Raw genomic sequence first — 20,179 nt, 5'->3', positions numbered from 1 at the left:
GATCTGTGACACCATCATATGAGAGTTGAGAAAGAAGTAAAACAAAAAGTACTTCTACCAAAGGCCATTACAGGTTCAAATCTATAGCAAAAAGCTGGGGTTTCCATTGATAAAGGATGGAAAGTTGCAACAGGCTGCACTGTGCACATTCTGCACAGAGCAAAGGCCTTGGGGACGGCAGCAAAGCAGCCCATGCAGGTGGGGGGCTGAGGGGACGGAGGGAGCTGGGTGTGGACATAAAATATGCTAACATGCTCTGGCTCAAAGTGCTATGCTGCAATTCTGTGAATGCAGTGCTCACTGTAGTCTCATGATTGGGATAGTGGATCCAGTGTATGTGTGATTTGGACTGGATGTAGGATTATAGGGTGTGGGAATGCATGAACACCGCAAAAAGGTGCAATTGGAAACAAAAAACAAACCTTGTCCAGTGGACAGACATTACCTTGTGCGTTTGAAATGCCAGGAAGGTTACTGCCCAACAGACGGACCCACAAAGTGATCCCCCTAAAAGAAGGAACGCCTGCTGTAGGCAATAGACTGGAGCATTTCTTGGATTGTATTAAAATCACTGTTCACTTAATAGACTTCACATATTTTATTTTACAGCCTCCTTTTTTTTGTACAAAATTGACAAAGTCATCTTGACAATTTATATGTGGTCTATAAATTCATTATGTGAATAATAAAATATTTACAACAACTTACATTTAACTTAAGACAAAAACAATTGAAATATTTAAACATATAAGCATTTACAATCTATTTACAAAGTTGGCCGAGCCTAGGTACTGCTGCAGTAAGGTTAACTCTTTAGGGCGTCTTCCAGACTCAGTATGTCCAAGGGTGGCATTTTGGCAACTTCAAAGAAGACCCTAAGAAAAAGAAATTAAATTAGATCAAAATATTCAACCGACTGAAGCTTATTTCATAGGCCCAAACAGTCTCAGTACACGCAATAATTGTCTTACTTGTGAGTGTATTTATTTCGAACAGCCTTAAGCTTCTCATCTTTCTGATAAGTAAGAAGGCAGTTCAGTCTTTTCACCAGTGGGATGAGATCTGCAGCTTTATACCCGCTGTAATGCGACAAGGTGGGAGTCTAAAAACAAAGAAAAAAGGATTACAATCTGGAAGGGGGAAAAAAAAAATACAATCTTTTCCGGTAGCCTATGCCTTTAAAACAAAGACTAACCACATTGCCAGAGGAAGGTCTGACTGTTTTTATAAACCAAGTGGTCATATACACCTCCAGAATGCTGTATTAAGAGGATGAAACTTGCCAGACAATTAAAGCAATAGTCCAAAAAAAATAGAAGCGTGCCCTCATACATTTTTACTATGGACGGGAAGGAGTACGTTCCTGTATTCCAGCATTGGTACCCTTCATGGATTCCCCTTCTTCGACTATTCCCAGTCAGGGTGGGAATGCACGTTACATTATATCATGAAGGAAAAACAGCACCAGTTTGTATTCGATCCATGTCCTTTTGGGTGTATTCAGCCCCAACTGTGGGATGTCTTAACCCACTAATCCAAGCCCTACAACATCACTGTGCATTGCTGGCAGCAGAATCATAATGGGCCCCGGAAAGCATGCTGCTGTCCAGAAGTCACCAGAAAGTGCGCAGTGAAAACCTGAAAAATAGGCCACCATCTACTTTTTCCTATGTCAGTGGTAACACAGGAGACCACTGCCGAAACCCATCATTTGGCTGCTCACAGAGCAAAATCATTGCCAAAGAAACTGAGCTGGTTTCAACAATCGTCGAATTTGTATAAATCATGGCTTACAAACCACCCAAAAAGATCCAACCTCCTTGTTGGGTGGTCAACATCATTCTCCTGCAAGAATCTATATAAATATATGGTCCACAGAAGTGTATCTATATCTGAACAAAGTATACTTTTGAGGATTGCGTGCTTGAAGAAATCTGTCAAAGATGGGTGTAATACCGTAACTCACCTCTACCAGAAGCCGGCGTTTTAAAACCATTTTGGTAACTCAACTATGCCAAAGAAAGACTTGCTAAGAGGTGGATACAATTTAAAACTATAATCTGAAAAGGCTTGAAGCAAGAAATTGTTTAATGTATGTGTTAAAAATGTGAGTTATATTAGAAGAAAAGACAATTTTTAGACATTGGGTTAAGAGTTAAAGTTTCCCATACTGTGTTCAAACAAATTCCACACCTTCTCCCTGGACAAAGGAGACTCCCCCCCCCCCCTGCCCTTGGCTAAGAGATTGACAGGCTAGTGTCAAAAGGAACTGGGAGTGGCACCCTGGCCTGTTGCTCTCATGCAGACAAAGGAATCCTTGGGCTGAATAGAAAATGCTAATTTGGGTGTGACTGACCACAAACTGCTGGCAGGAAGGAGAGACATGTGACCTCCGAGTCAGCCCAGAACTTGGAGGCGGAGACAAACCATTGTGTGGATTCAGAAAGCACAGCAAATGTACATTTTAGAAAAATGCTTATAACAAACTGCACCAAACTAACAAAAATGTGAAACAGATTGTTAAAATGAAAAATTCGCTCACAGTTGAAGACCAAGCTGGACTCCGTGCGATGTTCTGAGACCAAACCACAGAATTATTCATATTGTAGCCACTGTGTTTATGCTATGAACAATAAAATTACAGAAATGTGCCCAGATGGTGTGCATGCATGTCTAAAAATTGGTGCAGAACTAATATTGAGAAACCCGCAAAAAATATGTCATTTCACAACCAAAGCTCTTAGGAGGATGAGAGTTGAACAGAAATGTACCTTCAGTTAATCTGTCATGTGATTTATGTAGTATTAACAAGTTGTGTATATTGTAAATGTGTTTTATGAAAAATAAGATATACTGTACAGAGACAAAGGGGATGTTTTTTCCCTAAGCCATAAAGACACAGGATGACACGCTGATCCTTTCTCCAATCAGGAGACAGGAAATCCTATGACCTATCAGATCGTTAGAAGGTTGGGCATTGTAGAATCAGCCTCCCCACCCACTTTGGAAATGCATAAATAGGGACTGCTGAGGACAGATAGGACACACTTTTCCACTTCCACTACTCAACTGATTTCTTGGCGAAGCACCCAGCAAGAAGATCCAGACCAGATCCAGACAATGTCCAGATAGACTCTAGAACCTTGAAGCAGAGGCCTAAACCACAAGCTGAACCTTTTTCAGAGGCCTCAGAATCTTTTGCTACCTGATCCTAAGCCCTAAACTTCCACGGGACCTAACCAAAATCCAACAGCCTGGCTGCGCTGTTCTGCTTCTAGCTAAGAACCCTGTGCTAGAACCCAGATCCAGAGAGCAGAGCTGTATCCAGAACCAGTCAGATCCAGTCCAAGAGGCCGTGCAGATCCTAGTGCCTTGCGGAGAGCTGAGACCAGAGTGCCTGAGACCCGTCCGGTGGCGAGAGAGAATCCCAGCCAAACCCTGGACCAGATCTTTGACGGGGCCCACTCCATTCCAAAGCCATGGGAGTGAGTATCCAGACTAGAACTGTACGTAACCAATCTTCGTTGAAGTAATCCCATTCCATCCATTTCAACCTGCCCAGAACTGCATTATAGGACCTCTTGTCTATCCTAAATTCTCCTCTCCTCCACATAATTCTTGATAAATTGTAGCGATCATCTATGCGCTGATATTTTTCAAGTGTCTTAACCCACAACAATCAGAACAGAAGGCGCCCTGTTTCTGGTGGTTGTCTTGTTGGGTATCTTGTAGTTTCATAGCCCTTAGAGTCCACATTGATTCCTAATCTGTAAAGCGCAGTGTCATTTTGAAATCTTGACTGTTTCTGAAAAATCTACCTTCACATAAAAAACCTCTTCCTAGAACCGTCATTTTGAAGCCAAGATCCTAAGCTTTCCAACGAACCTAAAACGACATTCCAATTCCGTTTTTCAGCAATTGCGTTTCCCGCACGTGGAAAAATTGCTGCAAATTGCAATTTAGCTCAATTTCACCACATGTCAAAATAGCAGTTTTCAACTGCTAAAATTCCTTTTCAATCTGATAATCATTCATGAATCATTGCTAGTGTTGACCTGAACCAAAGCAACTCTCGCGTATCCTTTAGTGAATTAAAATCACTTTAGCATACTTTCCCATTCATTGCAATCACATTCAAAAGCATTTTTGCCAGTTTTAAAATCATACCTGTTCTCGCTAAGCTTCCTGGGGGGACTGGGATTGAACTGCATTGTTGATTGTATTCCTGAAACCTGTGTGCCCTCATTTCCATTCATATTGCATAGTGGGGGAGTGAGTAGTCACAGGGGAAAGAGTGATCCTATTGTCTTTTGTGGAAATCATATCACGTTTATTTCTGTGTTGCATTCTTTCCCATCATTGCATTTCCTTGAATCATACAAAGTATTCTCTGCTACCTTATCCTTCCTATTCCTACTCCTAACTGATTAAAGAGATTGTTGATATTGTAATATTACCCATTGATGATCACTGTTCATACTCATAAGTGTGCTATTCAGATATTATTCTATTCATAAAAGTGTGATATATTATTCAATTCTTCAAAAAAACTTTATTTGCAAAACAAACCTACTTCTTGGCTCAGTGAGGTCGGGGAGATTCAAAGAGAGGGGCGTTATATATAAGGGTTCATCATCCAGATTTAAAGAACTTTGACATAAAAATATATAAATAAGGGCTTCCATTGGGCATCCCATCCTAAGCATTGACTTAGTTGGAGTGCTTGATTGAAGTAACTTACACAACCAATAAGACATGAGTATCTAGCCCCTCCCTGGAGGCCATTTTCAGAGTCTTACCAGGGACTACTTCTAAGGAACAAGTTACTTACCTGTAACTGTTGTTCTCCAGCATGGGTCTGGCATGGATTCACATGCTCATGGATATTCCCCGTCGTCAGGCTGGGAATCCTCGGTAAAGAAAAATCAGTATCAGTTTCGTTTCTGATCTGTCTTTCGTAGTAATAACCAATCACTGATCTCTGCGTCATACTGACCACAGCCAATGACTGCCATCTCCCTAAGCCCCGCCTCTGGCATCCATCTTCAGATCTTGTAGCACGTGAAGTGGCAGTATGACTAAGTGAAGAGCCGTAAAGGGGTAGGCGGGAGGGTTCGCATGTGAATCCATGCCAGACCCATGCTGGAGAACAGTTACAGGTAAGTAACTTGTTCCTTCTCCAGCATGGGGTCTAGCATGGATTCACATGCTCATGAATAAAAGAATACATAGCAGTACACACATGCACAACCACGGGAGGTGGCAACAGGCTCAACATTAAGCAATACAACTCAACATTAAGCATCTCTTACCTTCTCACCAGGCTCACCTTAGGCGAACAGGTTGCGCAGCACTGCTTGGCCGACCCTGGACTCCTCCCTGGAATCCCGGTCGACGCAGTAGAATTTCGTGAAGGTGTGCGTCGACCTCCACGAAGCAGCCCTGCAGATGTCCAGCAGGGGCACACCAGATAGGAACGCAGTGTTAGCTGCGATCGCTCTGGTGGAATGGGCTCTCGGACGGCCGGGCAGCGGTCGGTTTGCCAACCGATGACAGTACATGATACAGCCGGAGAGCCATCTGGAATTGGAAGCCTTTGATAGAGCCTTCCCCTGATTGACAGGTCCAAAGTTCACAAAAAGTTGTGACGTCTTCCGAAAACTCTTCGTGCGGTCCACGTAGAACTTCAGCACTCTAGCCACATCCAGCGAGTGCAAAGTCCTTTCAGCCGGCGACGGGAAGAAAACAGGCAACACCAAGGGTTCGTTGAGGTGGAAGTCCGACGGCACCTTGGGCATGAAGGAGGGGTGCGTCCAGAGCACTACCCTCGTGTCGTGAAAAGTCAAGTACAGGGGCTTGCAGGAAAGGGCCTGTATCTCTCCCACCGGTCGTGCGGAGGTGATGGCCACAAGAAACGCTGTTTTCCACGACAAGATCTTCAACGGAGCTGAGTGCAGAGGCTCGAACGGAGGTCCCATGAGCTTGGTCAGCACCACGTTGAGCTCCCACGCCGGGGCCGGAGCCTTCACCGGCGGGAACGATCTGAACAGTCCCTTCATGAATTCTTTCACCAGACGATGAGACCACAAAGACGTCCGTCCCGTGGTTCTGGTGTATCGGGAGATCGCAGCAAGATGAATCTTGATGGAAGCGTGCGCCAGTCCAGCCTTGGCCAGCGTCAGTACGTACGGCAGTACTTGAGGAGCCGTAATCCGTAGAGGGTTAATCTTCTGTGCGTGGCACCAGACAGAGAACCTCTTGCATTTGTGTCCGTAGCATTTAAGAGTGGAGGACGCCCTGGCCTTTGCAAGAACCTCTCTGCAGTCGGCCGGTATGTCGTAACCTCCAAACTCTAACGCTGCAGGAGCCAGGCCTGCAAGTTCAGCGACTTCGGGTCGTGATGGAGGATGGCGCCTCCTTCCCTGGAGAGAAGATCCGCGTCCACTGGCAGCTTGATTGACAGGGACGCTGACAAGTTCATAAGGTCCGGGAACCATATCTGCCTCGGCCACGCAGGTGCAACGAGGATCATTCTGCACCGTGACCTCTTGAGCTGATGGATGAGCCGGATCAGCAACGACAATGGGGGGGAACGCGTATAGAAACAGGCCCTCCCAGGGAAACTAGAAAGCATCGCCTATGCTCCTCAGCTGGGGAAACCTGCTGGCGAACCTCCGGCACTTGGAGTTCGCCGCGAACAGATCGATCTGGGGTGTGCCCCACCGTCGGAAGAGGCGGTCCACTAGATCCTGTCGCAGTTCCGACTTGTCACGAGCGCAGCTCTCTGCTGAGCGAGTCGGCGATGGTGTTTTTTATTCCTGCCAGATGAAACGGCACCAGAAACATCCTTTGGGCGACGGCCCAATGCCACAGATCCTGCGCCTCCTTGGACAGGGCTGGGGATCTGGTACCGCCCTGCTTCCTGATGTAGAACGTGGTGGTGGTGTTGTCGGTGAAGATCCTCACCACCTTGCCCTTGAGGGATGGAAGAAAGGAACTGAGGGCCCAAACCACTGCACGGAGCTCCAGGACGATGATATGGAGGGACTTCTCCGCCGGAAGCCAAAGGCCTCTCGCGTGCAGATTTTCGGTGTGTGCTCCCCACCCTTCCAGGGAGGCATCCGTGGTCACCGTCTTCTGGTGGCCCCGGGGTCTGGGAGTCCATGCCCGCCGTCAGATGCGCGCAGGTGCCCCACCACCGGATCGCTCGTCGGAAGCTCTCATCGAGTGTGATCCTGTCCTCGAAGCTGCCCGTCGTCTGGATCCAGCGAGCGTCCAGGAACTCCTGTAACGGGCGCATCCGAAGCCTGCACAGGCGGAGGAGATAAATGCAAGACGACATTCTGAGGAGGGATTTGATGGACCTCACCCTGGCCGCTTCCGCAACCAGCATCCGCTGCACCTTGCCCAAGATGGCCCTCGTCCTTTCCTCCGACGGAAAGGCCAGAAGCGCCACTGTGTCGAGTTTCGCTCCCAGAAACAGTGCGTCTTGCGCGGCACCAGGTGGGACTTGGCGTAGTTTATGGAGAATCCCAGGTCCGTGAGTAGTTGGACGGTCCTCGCTGTGTGCTCCGCGGCGAGCTCCCTTGTCTTTGCTCGGATGAGCCAGTCGTCCAGGTAGGGGTAGACGTGGATCCCCTCCAGGCGCAGCCGCGCTGCCACCGGTGCGAGGCACTTGGTGAACACCCTGGGTCCTGACCTCAATCCGAAGGGGAGGGCTCTGAACTGGTAGTGACGCCCTTGGACCACGAACCTGAGAAACTTTCGGTGTCCCTTTAGGATGGGGATATGGAAGTAAGCATCCTCCAAATCCAACGACGACAGGAAATCGCCCTCCTCCAGCTGACCCAGGACGTGCTGGAGGGTGACCATCCGGAACTTCTGTGCCTTGATGAATTTGTTCAGTCGTCGTAGGTCCAGGATGGGACGCCATCCTCCGGTCTTCTTCACGAGGAAGTATCTTGAGTAAACTCCGGAGCCCCGAAACTTCGGAGCCCCGAAACTTCTTGAGCATCGCCTTTACCTCCAAGAGAAGTTGAGGGACGTGATGTTCCTTCCTGGCCACGGGGGGGGGGGAACACGCGGGCACTTCTTTAGAAACTCGAGCGCGTGACCCTGGGCCAGGGCGTCCAGCACCTAACGGTCGGTGGAGATGGACTCCCACACGCTGACGAAGTTCGCCAGCCGGCCTCCCACCGGGATGCTTCGGTGGGGGCCCGACCCCACGGCTGGTTCAGTCCTGCTTCAACTAGGCTTTGCCGCCTTGTCCTCCCTGGCGACGACGGCGGGGTCTGCCCGACTTGCCTCGTCCCCTGTAGGCTTCCTGTGACGACGAACGGGCCGCTTGACGGTAGGTGGAATATCCGCCGCCGGAACCTTTGGAGGCACCCTGCTTGCCCCCGGCGCTCCGAAAGGGCAGCCGTCGTTGCTGGAGAACCCGGGCCGTCTCCGTCTTGATGGCTTGTAGGGAATCGTCCACTGTTTTCCCCAAACAGGTTGCGCCTGTCGAACGGCATGTCCAAAACTCTGGTCTGCACATCCTGCCGGAAGTCCGTTGCCTTGAGCCATCCACGCCGTCTAAGGCACACGCCGTTGCCCAACTGGCAAAACCCAGTGTCAGCGATGTCCATCGCTATCGTAATGGCGTGGTCCGACGCCACTTCTCCTTCCTGCAAGATCTCTAGGGCCTCAGCCTCCTTGTCGTCCGGTAGGAAGTCCAGCAGGGGTGCGATCTTGTACCACAACTCCCTGTCGTAGCGGGCTACGATAGCCAAGGCGTTGGCAGCCTTAATCGTCGTCGCTGCCGATGAGATGACTCTGCGTCCCATTGTGTCCAATTTCTTTCCCTCGCCGTCTGGGGGGGGGGGTTGACGTAGAGGCCGAAGCCCCCCCTGCTTTCTTCCTGGCCGCTGCAGAGACGACAGAGTCCGGGGTTGGCTGTGCCCGAAGGCACAAGGGGGCCGCGTCCGGGACCCGGTACTTCTCGTACCGATCCCTTCTCGCGGGCGTTGTGGATGGGTTCTTGAGGAGGGCGAGACCCTCATCCCAGATCTCGTCCAGTAGAGGTACAGCGAGGACCGTCTTCCTCTTGGTCTCGCGCCGTTGATAAAGGAAACCTTCCTTCTCTTCCGGGCAGAGCTGGAAAAGCTTGGATGCCCTGGCGATCATGGCATGAAATAATCCAATCTCGTCGGACGGGGAAGCCCGGGGAGGAGGTGACAACGGAAGATCCTCGTAAACCTAGTCGTCTGTACCCGTCGCGGCCGTGTCTGTCCCCGTATCATCCCCACGGGTCGTGGACGGGGAGGAGGGCTGAGCAGGGCGCGATGGTTGAAAAGGAGGTGGAGGATGAATCCTTCTCTTAGGAGGAGGGCTCCCAGAAGGGCCTGGCTCCGGGTCCCCCGTAGGGAGCGGTTCCTCCGTTGGTGGTAACGGCAATCTCGTCCTTATCTCCGAGCATAAGGACTGTATAGCCAACAAAATGGCCGCCGAGTTGTCTTGCGGCACTGGTTGAGGGGATTCCGACGGGCGATCAGGAGCCTCGTCGGCACCCTCGATGTTCTCGTCGTCTCCTACGTCGGGGTCCCTCCCGACGGGCTGGTCTTCTTCCACGCCAATGCCGTGGCTTAAGACTTCGATCAGCTCCTCTTCAGAGGTTGAGGCCGAATCCACGACGACCTCCTGCCCCCCTTTTTTCTTCTCCATCGGAGGTTTCAAGGGGTTCTGTCGATGGGCTTGAAAGTTGACTCCATCCACGGTGGCAGGGAGACTCTGGGCCCCCGAGGTCGCCTCCACTGGTGTAGCCTCCACAGGCTGAGCCAGGGCCGCCGCGACTGTCTCGATAGAGGCCTTGGCAGGGTGGATCAAGGCTTTCACCACCTTAGGTGCGCTCACCGCCTTCTCCTTGGGGGGAGGGTCACCGCCTCGCTCCCCCTCCGTTGGGGCCTTCGAGCTCGACTGGGGCCTCTCCAGAAGCTTCGCCGGGTGCTCGGACTTCCTCTTACCCGAGCCAGAGCGTTGGCTTGTGGATGATGGCGCCGGGGAGGTTGCGCCCTGCCTGGCAACCAAAGAGCCCGACCGTTCGGCGCTCCCGGTGCCAGCGGACTTGCGGTGCTTGGCCTTCTGTTGGGGCCCCCGTCGCCGGGGCGCCCTCAAAGGTCTTAGAAGACCGCTTGGACTTCTTTTTCTCACCTGACGGGCTCTTCCCTTCCAGCCAGTTGGCGAGACGCAGATGGCGGTCCTTCATGGTCCGCTCCGACATGTTGCCGCAAAACGCACAGTCCTTCTCCACGTGCGTCTTGTCCTCATGCAGGCAGCAGAGGCAAAGGGAGTGTTCGTCCTCCTTGAAGACATTCTGAATTTGGCATCCAGGGCAGACCATGAACAGCTTTCCGGACGTCGAGCTTCCCTTCTCCTGGGCCATGTCCGAGATGGGCCTGAGAAACTTCTGGAGTCCTCCAAAAGCATGGCTCGACGAAATCTTCACCCTTGAGGGGTGTAGAAGAATCCGACACGGGTCCCCGTTGATTGGATAAAGAAACGGTGGAGCTTGAGGCTCTTTTGACCGAAATTTTCCTATGAAAAAGCGCGAAAAACGCACTAAAGCTCGAGAGCAATAGCACGAGGATCCCAACACTTGAACGTGCAGTAAAAATCTGAAGATGGATGCCAGAGGCGGGGCTTAGGGAGATGGTAGTCATTGGCTGTGGTCAGTATGACGCAGAGATCAGTGATTGGTTACTACTACGAAAGACAGATCAGAAACGAAACTGACACTGATTTTTCTTTACCGAGGATTCCCAGCCTGACGACGGGGAATATTCATGAGCATGTGAATCCATGCCAGACCCCATGCTGGAGAATTTAGACTTTCAAACTGGGGCAGAGGTGGGTGCATGTGAATCCATGAAAGCCATCAATGCTGGTTAACAGGAGTTCCAGGTAATTAACTTACTCCTTTGCCAGCATTGGATCTTTCATGGTTTCACATGCTTTGAATCGAGTAGATCGCAGTCACATGCACAATAGGCGGTGTAAAGGGAGGACGACATACCTTACTGTAAAAGGTGCTGCAGTACAGCTCGCCAACCTAGCTTCTGCTTTGTCCTGTCCTTCTAGTGCCTTACGAATATGTGCGGCACTGCTCAAGTAGCGGCTCTGCAGAGGTCGGTCAGCGGGATTCCGGACCACATTGAGACCGATGCTAATAAGGAACTTACTTACCTCTAACTATTGTTCTCCAGCATGGGTTGGGCATTGATTCACATGCTCATGAAAATTCCGTCAGGCTGGGACTTCTCGGTAAAAGAAAAAACTTCACTTTCACATACAAACTATTTGTCCTCTAAACCAATCACTGTACCTGGGTTACTGCCCCAAACAATGACTGCCCTCTCCCTAAGCCCCTCCTCTGGCCCAGTATGACCAAGAAGAGCCGCATATCGCAGAGAGTTCTAAGAGTGTTTGCATGTGAATCCATGCCAGACCCATGCTGGAGAAGACATGCATTACTTACCGTAATAGCATTTCTGATTGTATCTGCTTAGATTCACATGCCGTGCATATGATCCGACATCCAGTGGTAACCGCAGAGTACTGCATCTCGTCTTTCGGGGACGTCGGCATAGGTGTGTCTGTAACACTATCCCTATTGTGACGTGTAGTGTACCCAAAATCCCTCACGCATAAAAGGTCCCCTGGATTGTATTTTTTCTGCCACGAGGGAGCCCAAGGCTATAGTGAGTACATAAAGAGAGAAAGTAGTAAGACGTCTATGTTCCTTCCACCCCGAGTGGGGAGGTAGGGAGGGCGCATGCGAATCTAAGCAGATACAATCATCAGAAATGCTATTACGGTAAGTAATGCATGTCTTCTGATGCTTGTTAATCTGCTTAGAATCACATGCTGTGCATAGACTAGCGAGCAGTACCCGGAGTTGGAGGTGGGTTGTGAGAAGGAACAGTAGAGAAAAGATGTTTTAGTACTGCTTGTCCCACCTGAGAATCAGACCTAGAATGAGTGTCTAGGCAGTAGTGTTTTGTAAAGATGTGTACAGAACTCCAGGTTGCCGCTTTGCAAATGGACTCAAGGGGAACATTTGCAAGTGACTGTGCCCCACTTTGGAGAATCATAAGGAACAAGTTACTTACCTGTAACTGTTGTTCTCCAGCATGGGTCTGGCATGGATTCACATGCTCATGAATATTCCCCGTCGTCAGGCTGGGAATCCTCGGTAAAGAAAAAACCAGTATCAGTTTCGTTTCTGATCTGTCTTTCGTAGTAATAACCAATCACTGGTCTCTGCGTCATACTGACCACAGCCAATGACTGCCCTCTACCCAAGCACCGCCTCTGGCAGCCATCTTCAGATTTGGAAGCACGTGAAGTGGCAGTATGACCAAGTGAAGAGCCGCAGAGGGGTAGGCGGGAGGGTTCGCATGTGAATCCATGCCAGACCCATGCTGGAGAACAACAGTTACAGGTAAGTAACTTGTTCCTTCTCCAGCATGGGGTCTGGCATGGATTCACATGCTCATGAATAAAGAATACATAGCAGTACACACATGCACAACCACGGGAGGTGGCAAAGGCTCAACATTAAGCATAGCATCAACTCAACATTAAGCATCTTACCTCCTCACCAGGCTCACCTCAGGCGAACAGGTTGCGCAGCACTGCTTGGCCGACCCTGGATTCCTCCCTGGAATCCCGATCGACGCAGTAAAACTTCGTGAAGGTGTGCGTCGACCTCCACGTAGCAGCCCTGCATATGTCCAGCAGGGGCACACCAGAAAGGAACGCCGTGGTAGCTGCGATCGCTCTGGTGGAATGGGCTCTCGGACGGCCGGGCAGAGGTCGGTTTGCCAACCGATGACAATACATGATACAGCCGGAGAGCCATCTGGAAATGGAAGCCTTCGAGAGAGCCTTCCCCTGATTAACAGGTCCAAAGTTCACAAAGAGTTGTGACGTCTTCCGAAAACACTTCGTGCGGTCCACGTAGAACTTCAGCGCTCTAGCTACATCCAGCGAGTGCAAAGTCCTCTCAGCCGGCGACGAAGGCGACGGGAAGAATACAGGCAACACCAAGGGTTCGTTGAGATGGAATTCCGACGGTACCTTGGGCATGAAGGAGGGGTGCGTCCTGAGCACTACCCTCGTGTCGTGGAAAGTCAAGTACGGGGCCTTGCAGGAAAGGGCCTGGATCTCTCCCACTCGTCGTGCGGAGGTGATGGCCACAAGAAAAGCAGTTTTCCACGATAGAAACTTCAACGGAGCCGAGTGCAGAGGCTCGAACGGAGGTCCCATGAGCTTGGTCAGCACCACGTTGAGCTCCCACGCCGGGGCCGGAGCCTTCACCGGCGGGAACGATCTGAACAGTCCCTTCATGAACTCTTTCACCAGACGATGAGACCACAAGGACGTCCGCCCCGTGGTTCTGGTGTATCGGGAGATCGCAGCAAGATGAATCTTGATGGACGCGTGTGCCAGTCCAGCTTTGGCCAGCGTCAGCAGGTACGGCAGTACTTGGGGGGCCGTAATCCGTAGAGGGTTAATCTTCTGTGCGTGGCACCAGACAGAGAACCTCTTCCATTTGTGCCCGTAGCATTTAAGAGTCGAGGACGCCCTGGCCTTTGCAAGAACCTCTCTGCAGTCGGCCGGTATGTCGTATCCTCCAAACTCTAGCGCTGCAGGAGCCAGGCCTGCAAGTTCAGCGACTTCGGGTCGTGGTGGAGGATGGCGCCTCCTTCCCTGGAGAGTAGATCCGCGTCCGCCGGCAGCTTGATCGGCGGGGACGCTGATAAGTCCAGAAGGTCCGGGAACCATATCTGCCTCGGCCACGAGGGTGCGACGAGGATCATCCTGCACCGTGACCTCTTGAGCAGGTTGACTAGCCGGATTAGTAGAGGCAAGGGAGGGAACGCGTAGAGGAACAGGCCCTCCCAGGGGAACGAGAAAGCATCGCCCATGCTCCTCGTCTGGGGAAACCTGCTGGCGAACCTCCGGCACTTGGTGTTCGTCGCCGTCGCGAACAGGTCGATCTGGGGTGTGCCCCACCGTCGGAAGAGGCGATCCACCAGATCCTGCCGTAGTTCCCACTCGTGGCACGAGCGCAGCTCCCTGCTGAGTGAGTCGGCGATGGTGTTTTTTATCCCTGCCAGATGAAACGGCACCAGAAAAATCCTTTGGGCGACGGCCCAATGCCACAGGCCCTGCGCCTCCTTGGACAGCGCTGGGGACCTGGTTCCGCCCTGTTTCCTGATGTAAAACATGGTGGTGGTGTTGTCGGTGAAGATCCTCACCACCTTGCCTTTGAGGGACGGAAGGAAAGACCTGAGGGCCCAAAACACTGCACGGAGCTCCAGGACGTTGATATGCAGGGACTTCTCCGTCGGGAGCCAGAGTCCCTTTGCGTGCAGATTTTCGGTGTGCGCTCCCCACCCTTCCAGGGAGGCATCCGTAGTCACAGTCTCCTGGTGGGCTGGGGTCTGGAAGTCCATGCCCGCCGTCAGATGCGCGCGGGTGCCCCACCACCGTATCGCTCGTCGGAAGTTCTCGTCGAGCTTGATCCTTTCCTCGAAGCTGCCCGTCGTCTGGATCCAGCGCGCATCCAGGAATTCTTGCAACGGGCGCATCCGGAGCCTGCACATGGGAATGAGGTAGATGCAGGAAGACATCATCCCGAGGAGGGACTTGATGGACCTCACTTTGGCCGCGTCAGCCACCAACATCCGTTGCACCTTGCCCAAGATGGTCCTGGTCCTCTCCTCCGACGGGGAGGCCAGAAGGGACACTGTGTCGAGCCTCGCTCCGAGAAACAGTGCGACTTGCGCGGGCACCAGGTGGGATTTGGCGTAGTTCACGAAGAATCCCAGGTCCTTGAGGAGTTGGACGGTCCTTGCCGTGTGAACCACGGCGAGTTCCCTCGTCTTGGCGCGGATGAGCCAGTCGTCCAGGTAGGGGTAGACGTGGATCCCCTCGCGGCGCAGCTGCGCCGCCACCGGTGCGAGGCACTTGGTGAATACCCTGGGTGCCGACCGTAGTCCGAAGGGGAGGGCTCTGAACTGGTAATGACGCCCTTGGACCACGAACCTGAGGAATTTTCGGTGCCCCTTTAGGATGGGAATGTGGAAGTAGGCATCCTCCAAATCCAACGACGACAGGAAATCCCCTTCCTCCAGCTGGCCCAGGACGTGCTGGAGGGTGACCATCCGGAACTTCTGCGCCTTGATGAACTTGTTCAGACGTCGGAGGTCTAGGATGGGGCGCCATCCTCCCGTCTTCTTCTTCACGAGGAAGTATCTCGAGTAAACTCCGGAGCCCCGAAGCCTCTTTGGGACGATTTCGATGGCGCCCTTCGTGAGCATCGCCTTTACCTCCAGGAGAAGTTGAGGGACGTGAAGTTCTTTCCTGGCCACGGGGGGGACACGCGGGCACCTTCTTTGAAACTCGAGCGCGTGGCCCCGGGCCAGGGCGTCCAGCACCCAACGGTCGGTGGAGATGGACTCCCACACGCTGACGAAGCCCGCCAGCCGGCCTCCCACCGGGGTGCTCCGGTGGGGGCCCGACCCCACAGCCGGTTCAATCCTGCTTGGACGCGGCCTTGCCGCCTTGACCTCCTGGACGACGACGACGGGGTCCGCTAGACTTGCCTCGTCCTCTGTAGGCCTCTTGCGACGACGAGCGGGCCGCTTGACGGTAGGAAGCGAAACCGCCGCCGGAACCTCTGGAGGCGCCCTTGCCTCCGCTGCTCCGAAAGGGCGTCCGACGTTGCTGCAGAACTCCGAGGGCCCGGGCCGTCTCAGTATCCGCCTTGATGGCCTGAAGGGAATCGTCCACTGTCTTCCCAAACAGGTTGTTCCCGTCGAAGGGCATGTCCAGGACTCTGGTCTGGACGTCCTGCCGGAAGTCCGTAGCTTTGAGCCATCCACGACGTCGAAGGCAAACGCCGTTGCCCAGCTGGCGGAACCCAGTGTCGGCGATGTCCGTCGCCACGGTGATGGCGTGGTCCGAGGCCACCTCACCTTCCTGCAGGATCTCCAGGGCCTCCGCCCTCTTGTCGTCCGGCAGAAAATCCAGCAGGGGAGCTATCTTGTACCAGAGCTCCCTGTCGTAGCGAGCCACGATAGCCAAGGCGTTGGCCGCTTTAATCGTCGTCGCTGCCGACGAGATGACTCTACGTCCCATAGCATCCAATTTCTTTCCCTCGCCGTCCGGCGGGGAAGTTGATGTGGAGGCCGCACCCCCCCCCGCTTTCTTCCTGGCTGCCGCGGAGACGACGGAATCCGGGGTAGGCTGTGCCCGGAGGCACAGGGGGGCCGTGTCCGGGACCCGGTACTTCTTCTCCTACCGGTCTCTTCTAGCTGGCGTCGTGGAAGGGTTCTTGAGGAGGGAAAGGCCCTCATCCCAAATGTCGTCCAACAGAGGCACTGCGAGGACCGTCTTCCTCTTGGCCTCGCGCCGCTGATAAAGGAAGCCTTCCTTTTTCTTCTCCTCAGGGCAGAGTTGGAAAAGCTCGGAAGCCCTGGAGATCATGGAGTGGAAAGATCCGATCTCGTCGGGCGGAGAAGCCCTGGCGGGAGGCGACGACGGAATATCCTCGTCGTATGCCTCGTCGTCCGTACCCGTCGCTGCCGTGTCAGTCCCCGTATCATCCCCTCGGGTGGACGGGGGAGAGGGCTGGACGGGGCGCGACGGTTGAAAAGGAGGTGGTGGATGAATCCTTCTTTTCTTGGTAGGGGGAACACCAGAAGGTCCCGGTTCTGGATCCCCCGACGGGAAAGGTTCTTCCGTCGGTAACGGTAGTCTCGTCCTTATCTCGGAGCATAAGGACTGTATGGCCAACAAAATGGCCGCCGAGTTGTCTTGCGGCGCTGGCAGAGGGGAATCCGACGGGCGAGCAGGGGCCCCGTCGGTATCCTCGACGATGTAGTCGTCGTCACCTGCGTCGGGGTCCATTCCGACGGGAAGGCCTTCTTCCACGCCTAGGCCGTGGCTTAAGACCTCGACCAGCTCCTCTTCTGAGGTTGAGGCCGAATCTACGACGACGCCCTGCCCCCCCTTCTTCTTCCCCACGGGGGGTTTCACGGGGGTCCTATCGATGGGCACAAAAGAAGACTCCCTCCGAGGAGGCAGGGAGATTCTGGGCCCCGAGGTCGCTACCACTGGCGCAGCCTCCACAGGCTGAGCCAGGGCCGCCGCGACCGTCTCGATAGAGGGCTTGGTCGGATGGATCAAGGCCTTCACCACCTTAGGTGCGCTCACCGCCTTATCCTTGAGGGAGGGGGCACTGCCACGCTCCTCCTCTGCCTTAGAGCTCGACCGGGGCCTCTCCAGGAGTTTCGCCGGGTGCTCGGCCTTCCTCTTACCCGACCCAGAGCGTTGGCTCGTGGTTGATGGTGCCGGGGAGGGTGCGCCCTGCCTGGCGCCCGTAGAGCCCGACCGTTCGGCGCTCCCGGTGCCAGCGGACTCGCGGTGCTTAGCCTTATGTTGGGCCCCCGTCGCCGGGGCGCCCTCAAAGGTCTTAGAAGACCGCTCGGGTTTCTTCTTCTTCTCGCCAGACGGGCTCTTACCCTCCAGCCAGTTGGCGAGACGTTGATGACAGTCCTTCATGGTCCGTTCCGACATGTTGCCGCAAAACGCACAGTCCTTCTCCACGTGCGTCTTGTCCTCATGAAGGCAATAAAGGCAGAAAGAGTGTTCGTCCTCCTTAAAGACGTTCTGCAGCTGGCATCCAGGGCAGACCCTGAACAGCTTTCCGGGCGTCGAGCTTCCCTTCTCCTGGGCCATCTCCGAGACGGGCCTGAGAAGCTTCTGGAGTCCTCCGAAGTGTAGCTCGACGAAATCTTCACCCTTGAGGGGCGCAGACGAATCCGACACGGGTCCCCGTTGATCGGATGTAGGATCGGTGGAGCTTGAGGCTCTTTTGACCGAAAGAATCGAGTTTTTGTGAAAAAACGCGAAAAAATAGCACTAACGCTCGAGAGCAATAGCACGAGGATCCCAACACATGAACGTGCGGTAAAAATCTGAAGATGGCTGCCAGAGGCGGTGCTTGGGTAGAGGGCAGTCATTGGCTGTGGTCAGTATGACGCAGAGACCAGTGATTGGTTATTACTACGAAAGACAGATCAGAAACGAAACTGATACTGGTTTTTTCTTTACCGAGGATTCCCAGCCTGACGACGGGGAATATTCATGAGCATGTGAATCCATGCCAGACCCCATGCTGGAGAAAGATGGTTCTCTCCCTTCCTCCAAACTTGGGAAGGACTTGTGCTATTGGAGGGGTGTCGGTTGCTGGTCACCTGTACTGGAAACACTCACAACTACCAGAACTAATCAGTAACACCTGCTAATGAAACTCAGCCTTCCTGATGATTATTTGAGATAAGAAAGCGCTTGAAGGAGTACAACTACAGACAACAGAACTGCAGCTGAAGGGATCTAACCCTGTTAACACTGAGCAACTTGTTCATTTTGGGATTTAACCCAGAAATATATATTTTTTGCAACAGGTTTAATTGACCAGGACCTGGAGTGCGCGCCTCGCCTTCCTTTATTTTGAACATTTGCAATGAATGCTATGGATGCCCCAGTGCTCTAGGCTTGAAGGGTAGTTCTCTCTTAGCAAGAGAGAAACAGTGATTCATTTGACAATCCACCTTGAGATAGCTGATTTAGAGACAGGATCCCCTTCTCTACCAGCTGCCACAATGAAGAATTGTTTTGTCTTCCTCAGTGGTTTAGTTCTTTCCAGGTAGAACATGACTGCCCTGCGCACATCCAGTGGGTGTAGGCTTCTTTCGGCCATGCTATTAGGGTAGTTCGACTGATTGGTTCACATGGAACTTTGAGATGACTTTAGGTGAAAATCTCGGATGTGTGCACAGAACTACCTTATCTTTGTGGACTGTAACAAAGGGGTCTAGAACAGGAAGCCTGTAGTTCGCCAACCCTTCTGATAGAAGTGATAGCCATTAGGAAGGCTGTTTTATAAGGTCAGGTCTTTCAGACTTGCTTTATGCATAGGCTCAAAGGGAGCTCCCATGCGCCTGGTCAAACCCACATTCAGATCCCATCCAGGGGCTGGGTGAGAAATGGGAGGATAAATCCTCTTAACCCCTTCCATAAAGGCTTTAACCACCAGTATTTTCCACCACGACACCTTTCGTTGTGATGTGGTGTCGGCTGACAGAGCAGCCAGATGAACCTTTAGCGAATTGAAGACTAACCCAGGCGAAGCGTAGACAAATTTCCCCGACCATGTTATCCAGAGACCGTTCCCCTTGGATCGGTTCTGGGGGTTCCTGGAGGCGTAGTGTTGGCATTGGGCGTTCTCCTGAGTTGCGAACAAGTCTATCTCTGGGAAGCCCCATTCTGCAAAGACGTTGGACACAATGTCTTCGTGTAGCCACCATTCGTATTCTTCTGGCAGAGGAAAATCTCTGCCGAGTACGTCTGCCAGAAGATGGAGTTCCCTTGGAACATGTTGCGACAACAAAAACATCTTGTGTTTGAGAGCCCATATCCAAATGTTTTGGAACCGCGTGAATAGCGAGTGCTCCCCTGTTTGTTCAGGTAATACATAGCTGTAGTGCTGTCCGTTAGAATCAGCACTGTCTTCCCTTGAAGTTGCACCTGAAAGGCTTTCAAAGCCTTGAACACTGCTAATAGCTCCAGTAGGTTTATATGGTTGGACGCTACTTGAGGAGACCAAACTCTGTGCGCTTTCTGTTAAAGCAGAGGATCCCCACCCTGTGAGAGATGAGTCTGTAGCAAGAGTGGCTTCCACTGCAGGGGTGGTGAAGGTCACCCCCTTCAAGAGGTTTTCCTTTGACCACCAATGCAGAGAGAACGAGGGCTGGCGAGACAACTACCAGATCTTGCCATTGGCCGCTGGCCTGACAGCACTGGCTTTTGAGCCACTCTTGCATGGGACGCATGCGGAGCCGCATGTGGGGAACCAAGTAGGAACAAGTTACTTACCTGTAACTGTTGTTCTCCAGCATGGGTCTGGCATGGATTCACATGCTCATGAATATTCCCCGTCGTCAGGCTGGGAATCCTCGGTAAAGAAAAAACCAGTATCAGTTTCGTTTCTGATCTGACTTTCGTAGTAATAACCAATCACTGGTCTCTGCGTCATACTGACCACAGCCAATGACTGCCCTCTACC

The 20,179-nt window shown here is 52.6% G+C and overlaps 1 protein-coding gene across 2 annotated transcripts in view; it reads right to left on the bottom strand.

Moving 5' to 3' along the window:
- Window positions 1-583: 583 nt before the first annotated feature.
- The window catches only part of CCNB3 (cyclin B3), a 252,761-nt gene continuing 233,165 nt past the window's right edge, over window positions 584-20,179 (bottom strand). For both annotated transcript variants that reach the window (XM_069648671.1, XM_069648670.1), the window contains exons 11-12: window positions 972-1,102; window positions 584-875 (exon numbers count right to left, since the gene is read on the bottom strand). In XM_069648671.1, the coding sequence (XP_069504772.1) occupies window positions 806-875; window positions 972-1,102 (201 nt within the window). In that variant the 3' untranslated portion in view covers window positions 584-805. The remainder of the gene's footprint in view (window positions 876-971; window positions 1,103-20,179) is intronic.

Source organism: Ambystoma mexicanum, chromosome 2q (assembly GCF_040938575.1).
Source record: "Ambystoma mexicanum isolate Mex_15411 chromosome 2q, UKY_AmexF1_1, whole genome shotgun sequence".
In the NCBI taxonomy this organism is placed as follows: Eukaryota; Metazoa; Chordata; class Amphibia; order Caudata; family Ambystomatidae; genus Ambystoma; species Ambystoma mexicanum.
Note: the sequence above shows the minus strand (reverse complement) of the source record. Positions and strands in the feature narration are given on the sequence as shown.